Source organism: Camelus bactrianus, chromosome 9 (assembly GCF_048773025.1).
Source record: "Camelus bactrianus isolate YW-2024 breed Bactrian camel chromosome 9, ASM4877302v1, whole genome shotgun sequence".
Taxonomy (NCBI): domain Eukaryota; kingdom Metazoa; phylum Chordata; class Mammalia; order Artiodactyla; family Camelidae; genus Camelus; species Camelus bactrianus.
Window position 1 is genome coordinate 12,860,443 of NC_133547.1, and position 23,162 is coordinate 12,883,604.

At 47.1% G+C, this 23,162-nt stretch overlaps 1 protein-coding gene and 1 non-coding gene across 3 annotated transcripts; one reads left to right on the top strand and one right to left on the bottom strand.

Annotated features, from left to right (window-relative positions):
* The first annotated feature begins 3,359 nt into the window (after positions 1–3,359).
* Positions 3,360–7,923, top strand: PPP1R14A (protein phosphatase 1 regulatory inhibitor subunit 14A). Of its 2 annotated transcripts, XM_045523522.2 has the most exons (5): positions 3,360–3,839; positions 6,051–6,131; positions 6,339–6,423; positions 6,751–6,783; positions 7,675–7,923. In XM_045523522.2, exons 1-5 carry the CDS (start codon positions 3,639–3,641, stop codon positions 7,752–7,754), a joined length of 480 nt encoding a protein of 159 aa, XP_045379478.1. In that variant the 5' UTR covers positions 3,360–3,638; the 3' UTR covers positions 7,755–7,923. The 2 variants fall into 2 exon arrangements, with proteins under 2 accessions (XP_045379478.1, XP_010961830.1); XM_010963528.2 differs by lacking the exon at positions 6,339–6,423 and having other exon boundaries at positions 3,377–3,839.
* Positions 7,924–11,501: 3,578 nt separating this feature from the next.
* TRNAS-AGA (transfer RNA serine (anticodon AGA)) lies at positions 11,502–11,574 on the bottom strand. Its single transcript has one exon. It is a non-coding gene; the product is annotated as a tRNA-Ser (tRNA).
* Between the last annotated feature and the right edge of the window lie 11,588 nt (positions 11,575–23,162).

Sequence of the window (23,162 nt, forward strand, 5' to 3'; positions counted from 1 at the left end):
AGATCTTAAGCAGTTACTAATTAGGGACGTTTGGGAATGCAGAAACAATGGAAACAGGCAAGAAACAATAGTTCAGTGATAAAAAGAGTCAGAAGATCCCCCTCAAGGGGTATACATAAAAATCTGACACATATCTTTCAGTTGTTCTGCAGAAACTAAGACCCCGTCCAGGTGGAGGATGGCGATTACATGCTGACCACAAGCAAGTAGACCCCAGAAGGCTGATGATTAAGATTCTCAAAACATCACCACCCCATCCAATCAGAAAAAGGTCCATGTGCTGCAAGCCTCACCCCAAATGTGGCCCTTAAAATCCCTTTCCTGAAAACCATCGGAGAGTTCAAGTCTTTTGAGCATGAGCTGCTCATTATCCTTGCTGGGCACCCTGCAAATAAACACTATGCTTTCCTTTACCACAAGCCCTTGTCAGTAAATTGGCTTTGCACGTTCAGTAACAACACCTGGGGTGGATAATTTTTTTATACCTCCTCCTGTCTACCAAAAAATTATTTTTAATAATAATCATGTAAGAATCATTATGTTATTTGTGCTTTCACTTTAAAATTAATAATTGAAAATGAATAAATTTCCATTTTAAAGATATTACTCAAATTCAGTAAAATATTTCATGTATGAATGAAAATTTGTACTTAACAAATAAAAATATTATACCTCCCAGTTCATACCCTGATTCACTGTTTAAAATTTTAAACACAAAAACTCCAAAAGAACATGTAGAATGACAGAATAATTTCTTCATCTTTATAATCATTGTGCTATAATTTTAATTTCTAATCTATTATTTATGCAAGAATACGTTGAATCACAGACGTTGGAGAATCAAACTGTGCCTGACACAAGCCCAAATGATTCCAAATTGTTATGAACTTATTTTCAAAATGAACACACATAGCTGAGTCTTCATAAGACAGAGGTCAACTGTATATTTGGGAGTTCCCTATATTAACTTCCCTATAGAATATTGTGGCAAGCAGATATTGGACAGCCGCCATGTTTATGGCCTGTATAATCCCTTCCCTTCAAGTGGGAGCAGGACCTGGAACTTGCTTCTAACCAATAGAAAATGGCAAAGGAGGTTTGTGATTACATGACATACGAAACTCTGTCTTTGTGGAACTGGAAAGAGAGACACTCTCCATTGCTGGCTTTGGAAGATATGAGCCATCACATTTGTCAGAGGATCTATGGAGAGGGCCACATGGCAAGGAACTGTAGGTGGCCCCTAGGAGCTGACAGCAAACCCTACTAATAGCCAGCAAGAAAATGAAGACCTTATCCCTACAACTGCAAGCAAGTGGAAGCAGATCTTTCCCCAGTCGAGTCTCTGATGAGATGACAGCCCTGACTGACACCTGAATTGCAGTCTGGTGAGGCCCTGGAGCAGAGGGCCCAGCTAAGCCATGACTAGACTGGATCCACAGAAACTTTGAAATAAGAAATGTGTGTTATTTTAAGCCACTAAGTTGGTGGTAATTAATTACACAGTAAGAGAAAACTAATACACATACAATTTTTACTAGAGGAGAGAGTAATACAAATATTTAATTTGAAGCTTACATATATATTATTAAAACTCAACAGTATTGCATCAATTGTTCAGTAAGTACACCAACAAATGATTGTTTCCTGGGGGTGGGAGGATTATTTTTATCGCTGATACGGTTTTGAATTTGTCAGTGCATGCTATAATAAAAACTTGGCCAACTTTGGGTCAGTTTTATTACTATTTTAAAATTCTCTACAGACAGTGCACCCCTTTTTGCCTATACCCAAGGTGGACCACCCCTATTTCCCTCCCTTTAGTATACCACTACTTGGAAAACAGACAATAAATAAAATGAGTAAATTATATACAATGTTAAAAGGCAGTGAGTGTTATGGATAAAACATAGAGCCAGGTAAGGGGTATGGGAGTTGCAGTATGAAATAGGATGGTCAGAGGAGCCCTCACAGCACAGGTGACATCTCAGGGAGAAGAAGAAGTGAACCCTGTTGATGTCATTCTAGGGAAGAGCTTTCCTGAGAGAGAGAACAGCTAGTGCAAAGGTGCTGGGATGGGACTGTGCCTGGCATGTTTTCAATTCTCTGGCATATACCTAAGAATGGAGTTGCTGGATCGTATGGTAACTCTAAGTTTAAACTTTTAAGGAACTTCCAGGCTGTTTTCCAAAATAGCTGTTCCATTTTACATCCCCATCATAAGGGTTTTGATTCCTCCACATCCTTGCCAACACTTGGTAGTTTCCATTTTGAGAAAATTATGGCCAACCTACTGTGTGAAGTGGTGTCTCACTGCCGTTTTGCTTTGCATTTTCCACATGATTTTGAGCATCTTTTCATGTGCTTATTGGCTTTTGTGTATCTTTTTTAGAGAAATGTCTATTCAGATCCTTTGTCTATTTTTTAATTGGGTCATCTTACTACTATTGAATTCCATGACTTCTTTATTTTAAATACAAGTACCTACTCAGATACATAATTTGCAACTTTTTCTCTCATTCTTTGGGTTGTCTCTTCACTTTCTTTTTTTTTAAACTTTTTTTTTATTGAGTTATAGTCATTTTACAATGTTATGTCTCTCCACTTTCTTGATGATGTTCTTTGAAACACAAAAGTTCAAAATTTTGATGGTGTCCAATTTATCTATTTTTTCTTTTCTTGCTTTGCTTTTGGTATCATATCTAAGAAAACATTGCCTAATTATGGATAGTCTTAAGCAGGGGAGGGACAGGGCCAACTAGAAGTTTTAAAGTTTTAAATTAATTCTTGCTCTCACTAAATTGTTCTCGCTAAAATTGCAACCCCACCCTCAATCCATTTCTCTTTCTCTGCTTCATATTTCTCCATAGAACTGATCGTCTTCTAATAAACTGTAATATGCTATACTTACTTATGTTACTGCTTGTCTCCACCACAAGAATGCCAACTTCATGAGGACTGGTCTATTTTGTTCATTGATCTATCCCCATTGCCTAGGGGAGTTGGGGAGGGGGAGACTGGAAATGACCAGACATGGACAGGATCGCTGGATACTATCTGGCATGAGGAGTCTGAGAGAGAGGAAAGAGGGAGACAGATGGGGCTTAAAATCTCAGACGTTATGACAGCAAGTGAATATTTGTTGAATAGAGTGTGTGGATATGAGAGAATGGATGCATGGATGAGTGAATAAATGAAAAAACGAAATAATGATGTGCTGTGAGTACTCCGGCTTGATCTTCCCTTGAAAATAGAATAGGTAACACAGGGGCTCCTGCACGGTCCCTTGCAACCGCCAGAGGGCGCAGACAGGCCGGGTCCCCTAGAGCCCATCCTGGGACCCGCCCCGCGGGATCCAGGACCCGGGAGCCCCAGCCGCCGGGCCCCGGCCCAGGGTTCCGGGACTCCGCCCATACCTAGGCCAGGCACCGCCGCGGGCTTCACCCCGGAGCGCGCGGCCGCGGCCAGTCCTGGCGCTGCAGGCGGGGAAACTGAGGCCCCGGGGGGCTGGGGCGGGGCCGGCCCCCCGGCGAGCCTGAGCCCCCGCCCCCGGCCGGCCCCGCCCCGGCCCGTAAGAGGTCCCCCGGGCGCGAGGCGAAAGCGCACAGCGCGGCGCCGGGGCCGGGGCCAGGACCGCGATGGCAGCTCAGCGGCTGGGCAAGCGCGTACTGAGCAAGCTGCAGTCTCCATCGCGGGCCCGCGGGCCTGGGGGTAGCCCCGGGGGTCTGCAGAAGCGACACGCGCGTGTCACCGTCAAGTATGATCGGCGGGAGCTGCAGCGGCGGCTGGACGTGGAGAAGTGGATCGACGGGCGCTTGGAAGAGCTGTACCGCGGCAGGGTGAGGCGAGGAGGGGTGGGGGACGCAGGGGGGAGTCCCGGACCCACAGACCCCGGGTCCCAACTCCCTACGCCTGGGTGGGGGTCTCTGGTTGCTTGTGCTCGCTGGTGCACGCGCAGCTTCGTTTGCGCAGGAGGACGCACACCCTGGGACTCATGGGCCCCGCCGTCCACCTTCCATTGGCACTCTGCACACACAGAGACGCACGCTTGGGTCCAAACATCAGGGGAGGGCCAGGGTTTTAGCATATGGGAGGTGAGCAGGCAAAGTTAGGGAGCTGGAGTGGCCATATCTGGAGAAAGGCCTGGGTGGGGCGGGGAGGAGGATGTCTTAAAGCCAAACATAGACACGGTGACAGGGAAGATACAATCACATGGAGCCACACAGCAAAGGAAGCATCAGCATTCACAGACGTGCACAGTGACCAGCTATGGCCCCTCACAGACAGTGACAGAAGCAACAGCCACACACAGGCTCTCAAGGACACAAGCTGTGGTCACTTACAGATCAACATATGCTACAGACACAGGCTCTCACCGCCACAATAGCACAGACCACAGCCAAATGCAGACCCAACACAGCAACGGCACCCATATAAAAGGCCTCCAGCTACAGCCATTCTGGAGCTATAGACACACACAGCACCAGCTGTAGCGACTCAGACGGTACAAGCTAGGACAGCTACCCCGACACCCCATGATTCAAGTAACGACCATCCATTATCTCCCAAAAGCAAAAAAGATAATCACGTGTAAACACAATGACAGATGCTGCAGCCACGCACAGACATAAAATAACAGAAATTATAGCTACACCCAGACAGAAAACCGCATAAGCTACGGGCATCACCGACGTACAGTGGCAGACACTGCAGCTGCCCGAGGACACACAGAAGCATAAGCTACAGCCTTCTGTGTTGTCTCATAATTGACAGACAGACATGACCTTTCACTTGAGTCTCTGCTCGAAGTCACACTTCGTACAACACACCCATGTGCAGAACACAGTCACGGGTATCAGTGCACAGACACACGGGACCACAGAGCCTTGTCAGCACAGCACGAAGCAGGAAGAAGCCTGGGCCCCTCGCGATGACATGAGGGCCCTCTGTTCTCAGACTCATGTGGCCTCACACAGAGGGCAGTTGCTAGTTGTAGGTGGCTTCCTATGATGTCATCCTCAGATAGAGGGCACTATAGCTCACCAGGCTCTCCAGGACCCAAGTGACCCTGTGGTCACTTACTGATGAACATAGGATACAATGACACATGGTGGTAAGGCAAACACAGCTAAGCCATAGGACGGTAGTCCCTGTGTAAGTCGCACACGATGTCACGTCCCTCGGCACCCTCGTGCCGGCGCTGGCATCTTGGCATCAGGCTCTGGCTCATACCCAGAGACTCACACAGGCAGGTAACACACTTATGGACACTCCAGAGCCCTGTCTCTATACACAATCCCCGGACAACCCAGTCCTGAAGTCCACAGCAGGGTCAGCAGGACTTTGGGTGGGGGAGGCAAAAAAAATCAATGGTCTCTGGGATCTCTTGCTCAGACAGCTGGGTTTTGTCCCCCACAGGGGTACTAAGCCAGCCAGTATTTGGCCTTTTGCCCCAAGAAGCCATACAAGGGTCCCCCCTCTTGGCTGCTCAGAGTTGGGCTCATGGCTTTTCCCACCCACCTACCCACCTTGTAGGGCCTCCTGGACTCATAAGGGTGGCACTTTGGCATTGGGGGCTGGCCCAAGCACGCCCCTCCCTCCCCGTCCCCTGGAGTAAAGGGCCACCCCTAGCAGGCTCTGGCCTGCCAGCTCCCCTCCCCTGCACCTAGTGCTTAAATTTTCCCTTGAAAGGGCAGAGCCAGCCCCTCTCCTGAATCCCAGAATCAGACATTCCAACACTCGACCAGGCCTGTTTCCCGTTGTGGGAACTGAGGCCAAGAGGAGAGACCTGTGCCAGCATCCGAGACTCCTAAGGCCCAGAGGCCAGCATCCCAGCTGGTACCGGCTCCCGGGCCTCTGTCAACCCATCTGTCACCCCTCCCCCCAACACCCAGATGTCCCGCCTTGGTGGTGCTGTCCCTGACTGCCACATTATTGCTCCAGAACCTGCCAGCTGGGCCCTGGGGCCCCCAGGGCTCCTTCAGAGCCCTGGACAAAGGCGGGGGAGGGAGGGGAGAGGGACCCTGACTACCCTTCCCTCCTGGCCTTAGGAGGCAGACATGCCTGATGAGGTCAACATCGATGAACTGTTGGAACTAGAGAGTGAAGAGGAGAGAAGCCGGAAAATCCAAGTAGGTGGAAGGGAAAGCCGTCCCCAGCCCTCTCCCCTGCACCTCCCTAAAAATCACATCCACAGTTAATGTGTTCATCGAGCACGTCCTATGTGCCAGGCACTGTTTCAATTGCTTTATACTTATTAACTCATTTAATCCTCACAAAACCCTAGAAGGGTTTATTATCTCCGTTTCATTGTTACTGCTATTATCTCCATTTTCCAGATAAGGAAGATGAGGCCCAGAGAGATTCAGTCACTGGCTCAGGATCACACAGCTCAGAGAGAGCACAACTGGGAGTCCAAGCCAGGTGGTCTGGATGCAGTGTCCTTGCTCTTTAGGCCTGTGCTCTCCCAGAGGCAGGAAACGCTGTGTGACCTTCTGGCCCTCTCTGGATCTAGCGCTGGTCCTGGTGCTGAGTTTCTTGACTCAACCCTGCCCCCAGTTGCTCTATAAGACCCTCAAGCCTTGTTCCTCCCTTGAAGCCACATGGGAAGTCCACCTGGAGTCTGACTTCCATTTTGTCTTGCTGCTGTGGGGCTTTGTTGAGAAAAGGAAGGGGTTGGAAGGGCCTAGATGTTAGTCATTTACTATTTTCTTTTCTTCTCTCTCTTTTTTTTTTGCGGGGGATCTTTAGGGACTCCTAAAGTCGTGCTTGAACCCCACAGAGGTGAGTTTTCCATCCCCCATCACAGGCCCTCTTCTGCCCTCTGGCTCCTGATTGGGGTGGGGGGGGGGGTCTCCAGGGAGGAGGGCAGAAGCTGGTGGTGCCCAGGACCTGCAGAGGGAACTCTGGGGAGCCCTGTCTCACTCACAGCCCTTTCCCTATCTCCAGTGGTGTCTTTTGTCTTCATCACTCCTGTCCTCTCTCTCCATCTGCCACGGGGACTCCATTATCTCCTTCCTGCTGAGACGCTCCCCCATCTGTCTCCTATTTCTGTCTGTGCTGTGCTCTGTGGGCCGGCTCAGCCTCCACCACCCTGGGGCTCCCTTCCCCACCTCTCCAGGGGCCCTCCATCCTTTCAGTCTCTGAAGCTCAGAGGCCCAGCCCCTCCCACTTCCTTCTCTGCTTTAAAAGGGAAAAATATTCATGTTTCTCTAACCAGCTCTGGGCTGCCTATCGGACAAACGTCACTGTGTGTCTGTCTGCCCTAGAGCCAGCTCAGGCCTCTGTCCCCAGGGACCTTCCTGGTGATCTCTTAGCCTAAGAAATATCTGTGTCTCTCTATGGCTCTGTTTCTTTCTCTATTCCTTTGTCTCTCCCTCTCTCTCTCTCTCTCTCTCTCTCTGTCTCTGCATCTCTCTGTTTCTCTCTGTCCCTGCATCCATATCTCAGTCTCTGTCTCTCTCCATCTCTGTCTCCCTGTCTCTGGTCTCTGTCTCTTTCTCTCCCCACCTTGCATCCTTCTCCATCTGCAGCCTCTACCCCTCCTTAACTCCACCTCCACCCCTTCTCATTGATCAGGAAGTGGGAGAAAGAGGGGCCCAGGTCCAAAGGGCTGGGCTGGGCAGGGAATGCCCGCCCCTCCTCTTGTTCTCAGTGCCCCCTCTCTGTCCTCAGGACTTTGTCCAGGAGCTGCTGGTGAAGCTGCGAGGCCTCCACAAGCAGCCAGGCCTCCGCCAACCCAGTCCCTCTGGTGACGGCAGCCTGAGCCCCCTCCAGGACTGTGCCCGGACCGCACCTCCCTGACCCTCTCTGGCTTCTGTGACCCCCTCCCTCCCTCTCCGTCCCCTCCAACCCCCAACACTGTCCTGGCTTGTCTGTAAGTTGTATTTAATGGTTCTGTAACAATAACACTGTGTGCCTGTTTTTCCTCTCCTGGTTGCTGTGGGAGCAGCCCTGAGCTCCTCCCCCCGCCTCCCTCTCTCCGGCTGCTTCTCCTCTGGTCCAAGCACCCCGGCTCCCGGACAGATGGAGAGTCATTCTGCAGCCAGAGAGCATGAGAACAGGCCCTGCTGACCTCACACCCCTGGGACTCATATCCTGTCCACCTCCCCCAGCCTTGGCCCAGTCCCAGCAGGCAGGGCCTCAGCGTGTGGGTGGCACTAGGGGGGCTCCTGTGGGGGTGACCGCCTGTGATCCCTGGGCCACAGGAGATGCACAGGATGGAATGTGCCTGATATAACCACAGCGCATGTGAACAAACCATTCATCTACTCTGTAGATTTTATTGGGCACCTATTGTATGCTTAATAGGGCCATAGGTATTGAGGCCACAAAGATGAGCAGAAGGTGGTCCCTAGCATCCAGGTGCTCACACACTGGTGGGGAAGAAGAGCCTGTGGATGGAAGTTTAGAGCAAAATGTGCGAAATGATCCAAGATACTTGTGAGCCCAGGGTGTGGGAGGAGCCATTCACTTGTCAGGTGGTGAAGAAATCTTGGAAGGCTTCCTGAAGAAAGTGACATCTCGGCCAGGGTTTTATTTTTACTTTTTTTTCCCTAGTGGGAGAGGTAATTAGATTTATTTATTTATTTAATGGAGGTACTGGGGTTTGAACCCAGGACCTCATGCATGCTAGGCACGCACTACCACTGAGCCATACCCTCTCCCTAGGCAGGGCTTTGAAGGATGCATAGGGGTTGTGTGAAATGGGTACCCATATCTGAGGACTCTGAACTGGTGGATGGAGGAATTGACATTAGGGCTGAGCCAGGGAAGAGACCAAATATTGGCAGGCCCATTTACCAATTAGGGTGGACAAGTCCCCAAGAGATGGCTCAGGGACGCCCCCTGGGCTGGGGCATGCTCATGCTGGAGTATAAGGGGGCCCTGAAGACTTTCAGGGGAAGGGCTAAGATTTCAGAAGTGGGTAGTAGCTGTTTACCAAAAACTGGAAGTTCATTATTTAAACAGTAGGTCTGTTTGGGGCCAGTGGTCCCAGCTGTGTACAGTCAGGGGATGGAGTGGGGCTGTGGCTGTGCTAGGCCTGGGGCTGGGCCAGAGCTGGGGTACCTTCCCCCAGAGCAAAGCACATCTCCCACCTTGCCTCTACTGAATAAACAGGGATCCCACACCCCATGCCCATCCCGTGCCACTCAGCAGCCCTGCCAGGATCAGGCACCCATCCCAGGGGTCTGAGGTCCAGGCTGGTAGGAAGAGAAGCTGACCTGGAAGAAGAGGGACATCCATGATCACCTGGTCCATCCAGCCCTCAGGTGACTTTGCTGTCCCCATGCAGACAGACCTCAGGCTCCCAGCGCCCCCTCCTTCCACACAACTGTATAGAGAATGTAATGGAGGAATCTCTCCTTCTGGCATTCAAGCAAAGTCTTGTGTGTGCCATGTGCTGGGCTTCTCAGTTTCCTCATCTGGAAAATGGGGTCTTCATGGATGAGGAAACTGAGGCCCAGATTAGTGATGTCACTTGCCTAAGGTCACTCAGCTGGGAAGTGGCACTGGGCTTCAGTCCCAGGCGTTACGACCCCAGAACCCAACTACTTCTACACTATAGTGTCTCTAATAAACCATAGCGATGATTGCTATTCTTCAGTGGCAGGAAGAGGTGGACTAATTTATACTGAGGTGTTAATGACTGCTGATGGCTCACTGAGATATTATCTAAAGAGCAATACAATTTGAGAGCAAGGCTACCACCAAAGGATTGGGAAGCAGCATACTATAGCAGATAAGATCATGGACTCTAGGGTTAGTGCCTGGATTCAAATGCCATCTGACCTACTTCCTTGCTATGTGGTCTTGAGCAAGTCACTCAACCTCTCTGTGCCTCAGTTTCCATATCTGTAAAATCAAGATGATTATAATAGTACCATTTCCCAGGGTGGTTGTGAGGTTTAAATGCACAGATCATAGACTAGTGTCAGGCACATAATAAGCATTGTTATCACCCTTATCATTGCAGGGAGGGCTGGACTGTTAGTTCCTTACAGCCACCATCCCTGGCCAGCAAGATGTTCCTTGGGAATGCTGAATTACAGGCCCTCAGATAAGGAAGTTTCACAAGGGGCACAGTGTACCTGACACACCACCTGGCAATGTGGCCACATTCACCTCACCCTATCTCCCAGGGTCTATGGTCTTGTTTCCCACTTAGCAGCCAAATAATGCTTTTTCGCGTTCACCTTAGTCTCTACTCACCCTGCTCCTTTCACAGGCTTCCTTTGGCTTCTGAAGAGAAACCGAAGTGCCCCCCTCAACTCCCCACCCCATCACCTGTCATCACTCTGCCTTCATCCCTCTCCTCTCTGCCCTTCACCTGTGCTACTATCCCCTTTCTCACCTTCACTCCTACGGGGCTTTTCCCGTCCAGGACCCACGGACGTTTCCTCTGCCATGAGCTCTCTGCCCAGAGCCCCTCATCACTTAGATGAAATTCTGGACAGCTGTCCTTGAGCCCTTCATCTATGGAGCCACCCCTTGTCACTATCCTGTCACAATAATTTATTTTCCTTACAGAATTTAATTATGTATTAGTTTGATTTATTGTCTGTCTATCCTCCTCAGCTTTCAGAATATTAACTCCTTAGGCATGGCTGTATTCCTAATGTCTGCCACAGTGCCTGGCACACAGTAGGTGCTTGCCCAATAATAGCGCCTCCTGCTGGCCACATTCTCCGTGCACAGTAACCCTCCTCGAATAGAAGTGAGGCCTCAGCGCCCCCTACTGTCTATATCAGTTGGTTTTTTAGCTACACCCCAAAGGTCAGTTACTCCAGGGCTGGTCAGTTAGCGTATAAGAACTGACTAGAGAGGTAGCTCCTGCGAGGTACTCAACCATCTTTGATCAACACCAGGGGCTTTGCTAATTAGAATGATAAATATTAGAAATGGGCTGGCATTGATGATACGATTGGCCAACATGTTTTAGAAATACTTCTCACTTTCAAAATAGAGCAGGGAGGCTCTTCATGAAGGATGGATCATGGTTGATTTAGGATAAGCCTACAAGAATCAGTAACATTATTGAAAGTCAGCCCTTGACTCAAGGGTTGGAGAAAATTAATAAAATAATATATATAAGAAAAAAGAAAAAAGAATCAATATTATTTCAGTAACTCCGTAATAATCAATTAAAACACAATTTAAACAACTGGTGGGGTCCTCTGTAGCAACCAAAACTATAGTTTATCTAATAACTTAATCAAATATACATAAGGCCTTGATGGAAAAAAACATTAATATGCCTATAAAGGATATAAAAGATAATCTGAAAAAATTGAGACCACCCATGCCTCTGCATAAGATCTCTGAATATTAGCCACATGTCAGTTCTCTCCAAATCAGCTGATAAATTCAAAGCAATCTCAATCAGAATTCTGGATGGATTTTTTTTTGAGATGCTTGATAAAATCTTTTTTTTTTAACTTTGTTTTTATTTATTTTGGGGGGGAGGTAATTAGGTTTATTTATTTTTATTTATTTTTTAACAGAGGTACTGGGGATTGAACCCAGGACCTCATGCATTCTAGGCATGTGCTCTACCACTGAGCTATACCCTCCCCCCGATAAAATCTATTCTAAAATTTGTATGAGGAATAAAGGTGTACAAATAACTAAGTCAACATTAAAAAGGAAAGAGGGGAGGGCTTGCTTTATTAACTACTAAGCTACATGGCAAAGCCATGGTAATAAAAACTATGGTATTGAGGCAGGAACAGATGAACAAAGCAAAGGAACAGAACAGAGTCACAGGCAGACACTGGCATGTCTAGGGACTTCACAAAACGATAGAGGTGACACTGCCATTCCATGGGAAAGGATGGATTATTCATTGTGGCAGCGGTAAAACTGGCTCTCTATATGGAGGGGGAAAAAGCAACCTTACCTCACACAATATACAAAGGTAGACTCCAAATGAAATAAAGACCTAAACTATGGAGTTAATAAAAGAAAATGGGGGAGGCTATCACAGTGATATGTCCACAAATTCTTTGAGACACCTCCCATCAAAAGGTGGGGTCTCATCCCCCTTGTCTTGAAAATGGACCAGCCTCAAGTGATGCATTTCTAACAGAAAAAAAAATGTGCTGCAAGTAATGCTGAGTGAGTTTCTTAATCTGCTCAGCCTGCCATTATGAAGTCCCACAGAGTGGGTGGTTTAAACAACAGAAATTAATTCTCTCACAGTTTTAGAGGCTGAGAAGTCGATGATCAGGGGGCCAGCAGGGTTGAGTTCTGGTGAGGGCTCTTTTCCTGGCTTGCAGTCAGCTGCCTCCTCACTGTGACCTCATACCTAGCAGAAAGAGAGAGAGCAAGTTCTCTGGTGTCTCTTCTTATAAGGACACAATTCCCATCCAAACAGGGTCCTGCCTTCATGACCTCATCTAACTCTTATTACCTCCCAAAGGCCCCATCTCCAAATACCACCCCATTGGGGATTAGGGCTTCAATATATAAATTTTGGTGGGACACCAAATTTCAGTTCATAACAGTGACTTCTCAGGCTGGGTCATAAAAGGCTTCAGCTTGGCTCTCTTGGGATGCCTTTCTTTTAATTTGATTTAATTTTTTAAATTTATTTTTTGGGTTAATCAAGTTTATTTATTTATAATTTATAAATAAATTCTTTTCTTTTTTTAATGTAGGTACTAGGGACTGAACCCAGGACCTTGTGCATGCTAAGCACACACTCTACCACTGAGCTACACCCTCCTCTGGGATGCTTTTTCTTGGAATCCGGCTGCCATGTTGTAAGGAAGCCCAGGGCACATGGAGAGGCTTTGTGTTCTAGCCAACAGCCAGCATCAACTACTAGACTTGTGAGTGAGAAAGCCTGGATGAGATGACTCCAGCCCTAGACACCATCTGGCGTCAATGGCATGAGGGACCCCAAGTGAGAACTGCTCAGCTAAGCCTAGTCACTCCCAGAACCGTGAGAGATAAATGTGGGAAACGCTTGCTGTTTCACACCACCACGTCTAGCGCAGCTTGTTATGCACCTGGGGATAAGAGGAGCAGTGAATTCGGGGTGGGGAAAGACTTCGAAAACAAAACTTCAAAAGTATAAACCAGAAGGCAAAAAAAAAAAAAATTGATGAATTTGCTCATATCAAAATTGAGTCTCTTTTCAAGGAAAGACATCCTAGACAAAGTTAGTATTTAATGGACAGAATGAGAGAAGATATTTGCCACATTTAAAATGGATGCGTGATTAAAATTCAGAAGCTACTAGGAACTCCTGCAAATCAGCATAGAAAAATAGCAACCTTTGTGGGGAAGGGTATAGTTCAAGTGGTAGAGCGCACGCTTAGCATTCATGAGGTCCTGGGTTCAATCCCCAGTACCTCTATTGAAAGAAAAAAGTAACAAACCCAATTAATTCCCCCTTGCCAAAATAAAAAAGAAAGAAAGAAAGATAGCAACCATGATAGAAAAATATGCAAGGGGCACAAGCAGAGAATTATGAGGTCAGGAAGCCCAAACCAAACCGTTCATCAGCACATTGGGAAATTCTTAAAATCAATAGTAATCTGAAAGATGCAACTTAAAACAACAATGAGATATCATTTAACATCTACTGATGGGACAAAATTTAGAAAGCTGGATAACACATCGGCAGGAGTGGCAAAGGCAGGGACCAACAGAACAGCCCAGAAAGCATGCATGCAGTAGGTGGTAATACAGTGAGTGAGTCAGATCAATACCTGGCCCTGGCGTTGGGAAACACGGCAGCCCTCGCACCGCCTGTGGGAGTGGATCATGGTCCAGTCTTCTGGAGAGTAACCCATTCACTCATTCATGATGTTTTTGAACACCTATTACGTGTCTGGTACTATCCCAGATGCCAGGGTGTTTCAGGAGCCAATGCTCTAGCAGGGCAAAGCCCATAATAAGCAATATCATAAATAAGTGGATTATATACTACGTTAGAAAGTGATAAAACCTATGGAAAAAATTAAACCGAGGGGGGAAAAGAGAAAAAAAATTAAACAATAAAGAGATTGGAAGTGTTTGGGTAGGGAAGATTGCAATTTTCAATAGGGTGGTTGGTAGACAGAAACATGGCCCCCCAAAATGTTCACATCCTATCCCCAGAACCTGTGAATTTGTTCCCTCATATGGCAAAAGGGACTTTGCAGATACGATTAAGGATCTTTTTTTTTAATTGACATATAGCTGATTTACAATGTTGTGTTAATTTCAGGTGTACAGCATAGTGATTCAGTTATATATATATATGTGTGTATATATATATGTTTTCATATTCTTTTTCATTATGGACTATTACAGGATATTGAATATAGTTCCTTGTGCTATACAGGAGGACCTTGTTGTTGATCTATTTTATATATGGTAGTTAGTATCTGCAAATCCCCTACTCTCAAGTTATCCTTCCCCATCCCACCCTTTCCTCCTTAAGGATCTTGAAATGAGAGGATTATTCTGGATTATCCACATGGGCCCAGTGTAGCTCACAAGGATCCTCAAAGAAGGAGGCAAGAGGGTCAGAGTAAGTGAAATGGAAGGATGGAAACAGAGGTTGTGCTTTGAAGATGGAGGAGGGGCCATGAGCCGAGGAGGGGCCATGAACCAAGGAGGGTCAGTGGGTCCTAGAAGCTGGAAAAGGTAAGGAAACACATTCTCCCCTAGAACCTCCACAAGAACACAGCTCCACTTACAGCTTGATTTTAGCCCCATCAGACCCGTTTCAGACTTATGACCTCCGGAACTATTAGATGATTTGTGATGTTTTTAGCCACTACGTTTGTGGTAACACGTTATAGCAGCCATCAGAAATTAATACAGGGAGTCAGAAGCATCACTAGGACATTTGAGCAAAGAACCTGAGGCAGGGATGGGGACAACTTGGGAAAGACTATTCTGGGCAAAAAGAACAGCCAGTGCAAAGGCCCTGAGGTAGAAGTATACTGCTTGTTGGATTATCAGTGGAGGAGGCCCTATGGCTGGGACAGAGTGAGTGAGGGGGAGAGTGGGAGGAGCCCAGATCAGAGAGATGATGGGGTCAGACTGTGTGGTGCTTTATGGGGTACCATGAGGACCTTGTTCTTTTGCCCTGAGTGAGATGGTGCCACAACCCTTCTACTATGCTCATGATTCTGTGGGTCAGGCATTCAGACAGACAGCAAAGATTACTTGTCTCTGCTGCACAGTGTCTGGTACCCCAGCTAGGAAAATCTGTGTCACTGGGGGTGCCTCAAATGGCTGAATTTGAAGTTATCTGGAAGCTTCTTTACTCATGTGTCTGGTGCCTGGGCTGAATGACATAAAGGTCATGTGGCCTCTGCATAACTTGAGCTTCCTCCCAGCATGGAGGTTTGTGAAAGTGTTGTAAGCAGTCAGGGCGGGAACCACAAGCTTTCTCTGGACTTTACCTTCTTAGTGATGCAACATCACATCCATCCCAACCTGTGGGTTACAACCCTGTCGCTAAGGCCAGTCCAAATTCACATGGAGAGGAACTAGACTCCAACTCTTGATGGCTCAGTGGCAAAGTCATATCACAGAAAAAAATAACTGAGTCCCAGTGAAAAACCTGTGTGCATTTTAACCTACCCTGGTTCCACCCAGGTCAGCAGCAGCAGCCTTGGAGACAACAGCCTGCATTGTTGGTTCTGGAGGCAGCAGAACGGACCTTCTTCTCAAAGAATTATGGTTGTTCGTTTTGATCTGTCTGGTGGCTCCTACCAGAAGTACCTGCTCAAAAGGCTTGTCTTACTTCACCTAACTTGGTACTCTCCCAATTCATCCAGGTCTCCCAATTCATCACGTGTTATCAGTAAGTCATTTCTTTTTATGGCTGAATAATATTCCATTTAGTTGCCTTTGTTTTGGAAAGATATTTTCCCTGGGTATTGAATGCTAGGTTGACAGTTTGCGGTTTTAACTGCAATACTTTAAAAGATACTGCTCCCCTGCTCAAATGGTTTCTGAAGAGAAATCTGATGTTTTTATCTTTAGTCCTCTGTAGTTAAGATGTCTTTTTCTCTGGCTGCTTTTTTTTTTTTTTAACTTTTAAAAAAATTTTTGGTTTTTGGTAATTATGTTTACTTATTTATTTATTTTTACAGGAGGTACTGCAGATTGAACCCAGGACCTTGTGTATGCCAAGCATGCTCTCTACCACTTGAGCTATATTCGCCCTGCCTCACATCGTCTATGGCTGCTTTTAAGAATTTTCTCTACCTTGCTGGTTTTGAGCGATTTGACGATCAGGTGTTTTGGTGTAGTTCTGTTCATGTTTTCTGGGTTGGGTTTGATTGCACTTTCGGGGTCTGTGGATTTATAGTTTTCATCAGATTTGGAAATTTGGGGGCCATCATTTCTTCAGATATTTTTCTGCCCTCCCCCTTTGTTTGAGAACTCATATTCACTATATATTAGGTTGCTTCAAATTGTCCCACAGCTCAGTGATGCTCTTTTCATTTTTTTTTCTATTTTTTTCCCATATGTTTCATTTTGGACTGCTTCTCCTTCAGATTCAGGAGTCTTTTTTTCCAGCAATGTGTGATCTGTCTTATTTCCATCCAACGTAATTTTTCTCATCACATCCTCTGTAGTTTTTAATCTCTAGAGGTTCAGTTTGGGTCTGTTTTCTATCTTCCATGTCTCTAGTTAACTTTTTGAGCATATGGAACAGAGTTGTGATAATGGTTCTCATGTCCTTGTTGATAGTTCTAACATGTGTGTCAGTTTGGGGTCAGTTTCAGTTCCTGATTAATTTCATCATGTTTTCCTGCTTCTCTGAATGTTCAGTGAGCTTTGATTTTGCCTTGTTGAGTGCTGAATAGTTTCTGCGTTCTAATGAGTACTGTCGAGGTTTGTTCTGGGTTGTGACGTGGAAGCAGTTCGATGCTTTGGGGTTTTATATTCTTGTTGTCTTAGGTGGGCTCTGAGCAGTGCTCCGTCTAAGGCTAATTGTTCCCACTACAGAGGCAAGAACTTCCTGAGTATTTCACTCACCACCCCATGAAGGATGAGGTTTTCTGGTCTGGCTGGTGGGGACAGGCACTACTGGGAGCCCTGGGTAAGTGCGGGTGCTGTTCTCTAATCCTTTCAGGTAGCCGGTAGCTTCAGGATAGTACAGTGCAGATGAAACAGGCTGTTTCCTCACTGATCAGCGCCCTGCTGACTACTCAGAGGCATCTCTGCTGACCTCTCCCTGAGCAGCTCTCTCCTCTCCAGGTCTCTGACCTGTGAACTCTTCCCAGACTCTTAGTTCCACCCTTTCTCAACTCAAGGAGTCCCCTGGACTTGCAGTGGAGGAAAGAAATCATTTTCCCTCTCCAGTCCAAGGTTCTCTGCCTGGAGCCCTATAAATGAGACAGACAAAAGACTGACTAATGAGAGAAAAACAAACAGAAGTGTGTTAACATGGGCGTCACACATACACATGCGAGTACTTAGCGATGAGTAACTCAAAGGGGTGGTTAGAACTGGAGCTTAGCAAGCACATGATTACGAGTTGAATTGTGTCCCCTCAAAAAGCCTTGTTGAAGTTCTAACCCCCAGTGCTGTAGAATGTGACCTTATTTCCAAATAAGATGCAGATGTACTTAGTTAAGAGGAGGTCACGCTAGAGGCTCCTAACTCAGTATGACTGGTGCCCTTATGAGAAGACAGCCATGTGAAGACACAGAGACACAGCGAGAAGGCCTGTGAAGACAGGCAGAGACTGCAGTGAAGCAGCCACAAGCCAAGGGACTCCTGGGATGGACCAGAAGCTTGAAAGAGGCAAGGAAGGATCCTCTTCTAGAAGCTTCGAGAGAGCATGGCCCAGTGAACACCTTGATTTCAGACTTCTGACCTCTAGGACCATGAGAGAGTAAATTTCTGTTGTTTTAAGCCACCCAGTTTGTGGTATTTTGTTATGGCAGCCCTGGGAAACTTACATGCATCCTATTACCTAGAGTTCAAGATTTATTTACTTATTTTTAAGGTAAAATTTGTACACTAAGAAATGCAAAACCTTAAGTGTGCAATTCCATGGATTTTGACAACTGCTTATACCTGTGTAACCCCAATCTTTATTAAGAAATAAAACATCGCCATCACCTCAGAAAGTTCCCTCACTCCCCTCTAGTTGTAAGACTTTAAAACGAACCCTAAGTTTAAGCCACACACACACACACACACAAAACCAACCCTGCCTGTAATTATCTATCTCAAACACTTCATTATCTATCTCAACCAAATAATGACTTTACAAAAATCATAACCACAACGCCATTATCAGACCAAACACTTAACAATATTTCCTTACTATCTTGTAACACATACTCTGTTTAAATATCCCAATTGTCTCAGAAATGTCTTTTTAAATGGGTTGGTTCAAATCAGGAGCTATACAAGATATACATGCTGTATTTTTAATCTGCAGGGGTTCTTAAGTTGGAGTCCTGGGACCTCCAAGGGGCCCAGAGTTCTTGGAGTCTATCACCTTTGGTGGGGAAAAAAATGGCATCTTTGTTTTCACTAACTGCTAACTGACATTAAATATTTCTGTAAATTACGAATGTTGGCAACAAATCACGGTACTGTTGGCAGAACCTAGGACTCTGTCACCAAAATAAATCACAGATGTTTCATAGCACATCACAGTGGTTGCAGATATCTTGAAACACTGGTTTTACTCAGCACTGCTCAGAAATTATGGTAGTTATTGGGTTTGCAGCCAGGTCTTTTTCTTTAAAAAGCACATATATTACTATATCACTTTTTTTTTTTTTACTAGCTTTGGATTAACACAATGAGTTTCCTTTGCAATCCTGTGCATTTTACACCTTTATAAACTTGATTCCGAACAGGGGCCCATGGACTCTGCTGGATGCTTAGGCTCACACTGGTGCCCGGCACACAAAAGCAAACAGCACCCTCTCCCTCTTTGTCTTTAAAACCAATTATTTGTTGAAAAACCTGGGTCATGAGACCCCATGTTGGTCTACTCCAAGGTAACAAAGATTTTTTTTCCTCTATTTCCTTCTAGAAGGTTTATAGTTTTAGGTGTTACATTCAAGTCCAGGATTCATTTTGGGTTAATTTTTATGTTTGATTTGAGTAAGGGTTGATGTTCCTTTTTTTTTTTTAATTCTCATTTTCATACCCAGTTGATCTAGCCCCCTTGGGTAAAAAGACCTTTCCCCTCCACACTTCAGACTTGGCCAAAGAAATTCTTGACTTCTAGGGGAGCAAATGAATCGATTATTTTTTACTTTATTGTTTTTCTTTTGAAAGATTAAAAAAAATTTTTTTTCTCCTGCTCCTAAGTGGCAAGAGTAGGTCACATTTTTTTTTTCCTATTCACTTTATCAATTTACCTTTCACATGTGGGTCTTTGATGGAGCCGAAGCAGCAAATCTATTTCCCAAAACTGACCGCCCATCCAGTAGAACCCAAGCCCGCTTTTCTGGTTAGAGATACCTCCCAAGGGTTGGACGGGGTGGGCACTGGAGTCAGAGGCTGCTGTTGTGGGGATCATAGACTCTTACATTTTCCACCTGGCTCACCGCTCACTTCTTTTTTGGGGTCAGGGAGAGGAGGTAATTAGGGTTTTTTTTATTTATTCTTAGGGGAGGTGCTGGGGATTGAACCCCAAACCTCATGCATGCTAAGCACACTCTACCACTTGAGCGATACCCTCCCCCCATCACCACTCACTTCTGACACAATCATCATGTCCAGGTAGATGCTCCTTGGACCACTCGGCCTCTCTTCCAGTGAGCTGGTCCTCCACCGGACTGCAGCCCTCCCTCCACCCCTGATAACTGCAGCCCTTCCAATTTCAGTTTCAAGCTTCTCAGTCTCTATCCACCTTCTCCCTCTCCGCACCCCTCCTTCCAGCATCCCAACTCTGCCGGGACCTACAGTCCCATTAATGAGACTCCCTTTTCACCGTCCTTCAGCCCCACAAGTCTGTGGTTACCCATCAAAATGGCTCCCTCTAGCGGGGAGGGCATAGCCCAAGTGGTAGAGTGCATGCTTAGCATGCATGAGGTCCTGGGTTCAATCCTCAGCACCTTCTCTAACAATAAATAAATAAATAAATAAACCTAATTATCCAGTCATCTGTTGATGGACATTTAGGCTGTTTCCATGTCTTGGCTATTGTAAATAGTGCTGCTATGAACATTGGGGTACAGGTGTCATCCTGAAGTAGGGTTCCTTCTGTATATAAGCCCAGGAGATAAATAAACCTAATTATCTCTCTTCACCAAAGAAACAAAACAAAGCAAAACGGCTCCCTTGGATCCACCTCTAACTCCCTCCCTTGTTATTCTCACTTGGGAAACTCTCAACCTGGTTAAACCAACCTCGGCGTTTACTCCATGCCTGAGCCCTGGTCTGGGAGCGTAGCTGGAGGAAACTCAAATTCTCACTCTGAGCTTCTGACTGGCCCCTCAAGGGGTCCTCGGTGCTGCCAGGCCGCCCTGCCATGTCCCCGCTGTCTGGTCACCCTCTCACGCTCCATCGACTGTTACAGAGTGTCCTCTTTCTTTTCTCCCATCCCTGCTCCCAGCTTATTTTACTGAAGCCATAGAAGAGAACGTTCTCGGTCTCCTGTCTCCTGGCGGCAGCTCTGCCCACGCCTCCTGCTCCTCCTGTCGCCATGATCAGCCCTCCCTGAGGCCCAACCTCCACTGGAGGACTTCCTGCATGTTCTCTTGTCTCCGTCATGGCTCCAGCAATGCTCCTCTGTCCCCTTTCCTTCTCATACCTGATCATTGCCGCTGGCTTACAAACCTATGGTAACTTCTTCCTTCTTCAAACAAAGGACAAAACAAATCTGTCTTGACCTTCTCCAGCTACAGCCCTGTTTCTCACTAGAGAGGTCTCCAGTTCTCTTTCCCGCCCTTCCCAATCAAATGTTCCCATTCTACCCCACCTCCATCTCCTGCTCCTCGGATGTGCTCTTGTCAGGGTCTCCCTGGTGCTTATCTAAGTCACATCCCAGGCCTCCTCTGACTTCACCTGTCAGCTGCATTGGCCTGGCAAACATCTCCTGTCCCTGGAAATGCTTTCTTCACTTTGCTCCTGAGACACTGGTCACCTTCTCTGGTCTCCTCCAGGCTCCCTGCTGACTTCCTCCAAGTACCCCTGCAGGTTCCTCCTCATCTTCTGGATCTGTCACTGATGGCCAGTCCCAGGTCTCCACCTTGGTCTGCTTCACTCCCTGGAGCTCATCCAGCCTCACTTTATGCACCCAAATCTCTCTCTCTCTTTTTGGTGTGGGGGGAGGAGGTAATTAGGTTTATTTGTTTATTTTAATGGAGGTACTGGGTATTGAACCCAGGACCTCATGCGTGCTAAGCACACACTACTACTGAGCTATACCCTCCCCCCTCAAATTTCTCTCTTTAACTGAACCTCCAGGCTTACCCAGCAGCCCCACTTGGATGCCTGATGTCCATCTCAAACCCAGCGCTTCCACTTTTGAAGCCAGGCTCCAGGGGTCTCCCCAACCTGCCTCTCCCACTCCAGCCCCTTCTCAGCAATGGTGACTCCATCCCTGCAGTGGCTTGGACCATAGAGGTTGGAATCCTTCTTGACACTCCACACTCTTACCCTCATGCTCCATAAATCATCCAGCCACAAATGCTGCCTGCTCTGCTGTGGTAGGCAGAATCATGGCACCCCAAAGTTACCAGGTCCTCATCCCTTATAAGGAAAAAGAGTCTTTGCAGATGTGATGACATCAAGGATCTTGAGATGGAGAGAGTATCCTGGACTTCCTAGTGGCCTTAAATACCATCACTTATAAGTCTCCTTCTAAGAGAGAAGCAGAGGAACAGATGCACACACACAGAGGAGGAGGTGACGTGAAGAAGGAGCTTTGAAGATTTGAGGGACTCGGCCACAAGCCAAGGAACAGACACTGGAAGAGGCAAGGAACACAGTATCCCCCAGAGCCTCCGGAGGGAGTAGGGCCCAGCCGACACCTCGATTTCAACCCAGTGATACTGATGTCCGACTTCTGGCTTCTAGAGCTCTGAGTGTAGACTTTTGTTAGCTAAGCTGCCAAGTTTGTGGTCCTCAGTTACAGCGGCCACCTTCTGCTGCCTCTCATCATCATCTCAGCCCCACCCTGACCCATCCTCCCACCTGAGCCATCACAGCCTCCTCTCAGGCCTCCCTCCTCCTCCCTTGTCCCCACCATCTGGCCCACACTTGCAGCCATGGAGATCTTTCTAGAACAGAATGAGATCATGCTTAAAACCCTCCACTGGCTTCCCTCCACCCTCAGAATTAAACCCAGACTCCTTACCCTAGGTTTTATACCTCATGTGGTCTCACTGGATCCCCCCTCTCAGGATAGCTGTGAGGGTCACACAGGTGTACACGGTTAGTGCGGTGCCTGGCAGAGGTAAGAGGATTCCGTGACCACGACTCCTCCCATAACCACCCCATCCGGGCAGCCGAGAGGTTGCTTGGGTTCAGCACACCTGAGTCCAAGTCCAGACGTCGTGATTTCTTAGTGATCTCCAACCAGAGATTGCCCCTCTCTGGGCTGTTGAGATTATATATACACAACCCTCAGCCTGGGCACAGCACACAGTAGGTTTTCAGCCACAGGAATTTATGATATGAGGGTCACTGGTGATATTTATTGTGTGCTGAAATGTGCCAAGCACTAAGGGCTTGACATGAACCCAGAACATCCTTACCACGAACCTGTGTGGCTAGATCCAGTACTCCCATTTTACAGATGAGAAAACTGAAGTGCCAAAGAGTTCCAGCAGAGCCACACAGGACACAGGAAGCCGGCCTGTGGACCCCACGCTCCGCCACTGGCTCCATGGCCTCTGGAGCAAGCCCCTCCCCATCGCCCCTCCCCACCCCAGAGCTTGAGAACCATCCCTGCAACTGCATTTTGTTTTTCCTTCCTGCCTTTGTCCCCAAACACAAACTTTGATTCTCAGGCTTTGGCAGTCATTAGGAAGACTTGGGGGTTGCCTTCTGAGACCTGGGATTCTGGGATCTGCCTTCAGAGACCCTGGATCCCTAGGCCTGGGGGGAGGCATGGGTGGGCCGAGATGGCATTTTCATGGAGGGCCTGAGCAGATTCCCCTCAGAGAATCACAGGGAGATGGCGTAAGGTTTCACTTCTGAGTGAGACCCAGGTTCAAATCCCA

What these genes read in the sequence shown, in the direction of transcription:
- PPP1R14A (XM_045523522.2), top strand. Translation starts at nt 3,639, where the DNA reads ATGGCAGCTCAGCGGCTGGGCAAGCGCGTACTGAGCAAGCTGCAGTCT. An exon ending in AGAGAAGCCGGAAAATCCAA is followed by an intron (nt 6,132 to 6,338) that starts GTAGGTGGAAGG and finishes TCCATTTTCCAG; the next exon opens with ATAAGGAAGATGAGGCCCAG. An exon ending in CGTGCTTGAACCCCACAGAG is followed by an intron (nt 6,784 to 7,674) that starts GTGAGTTTTCCA and finishes CTCTGTCCTCAG; the next exon opens with GACTTTGTCCAGGAGCTGCT.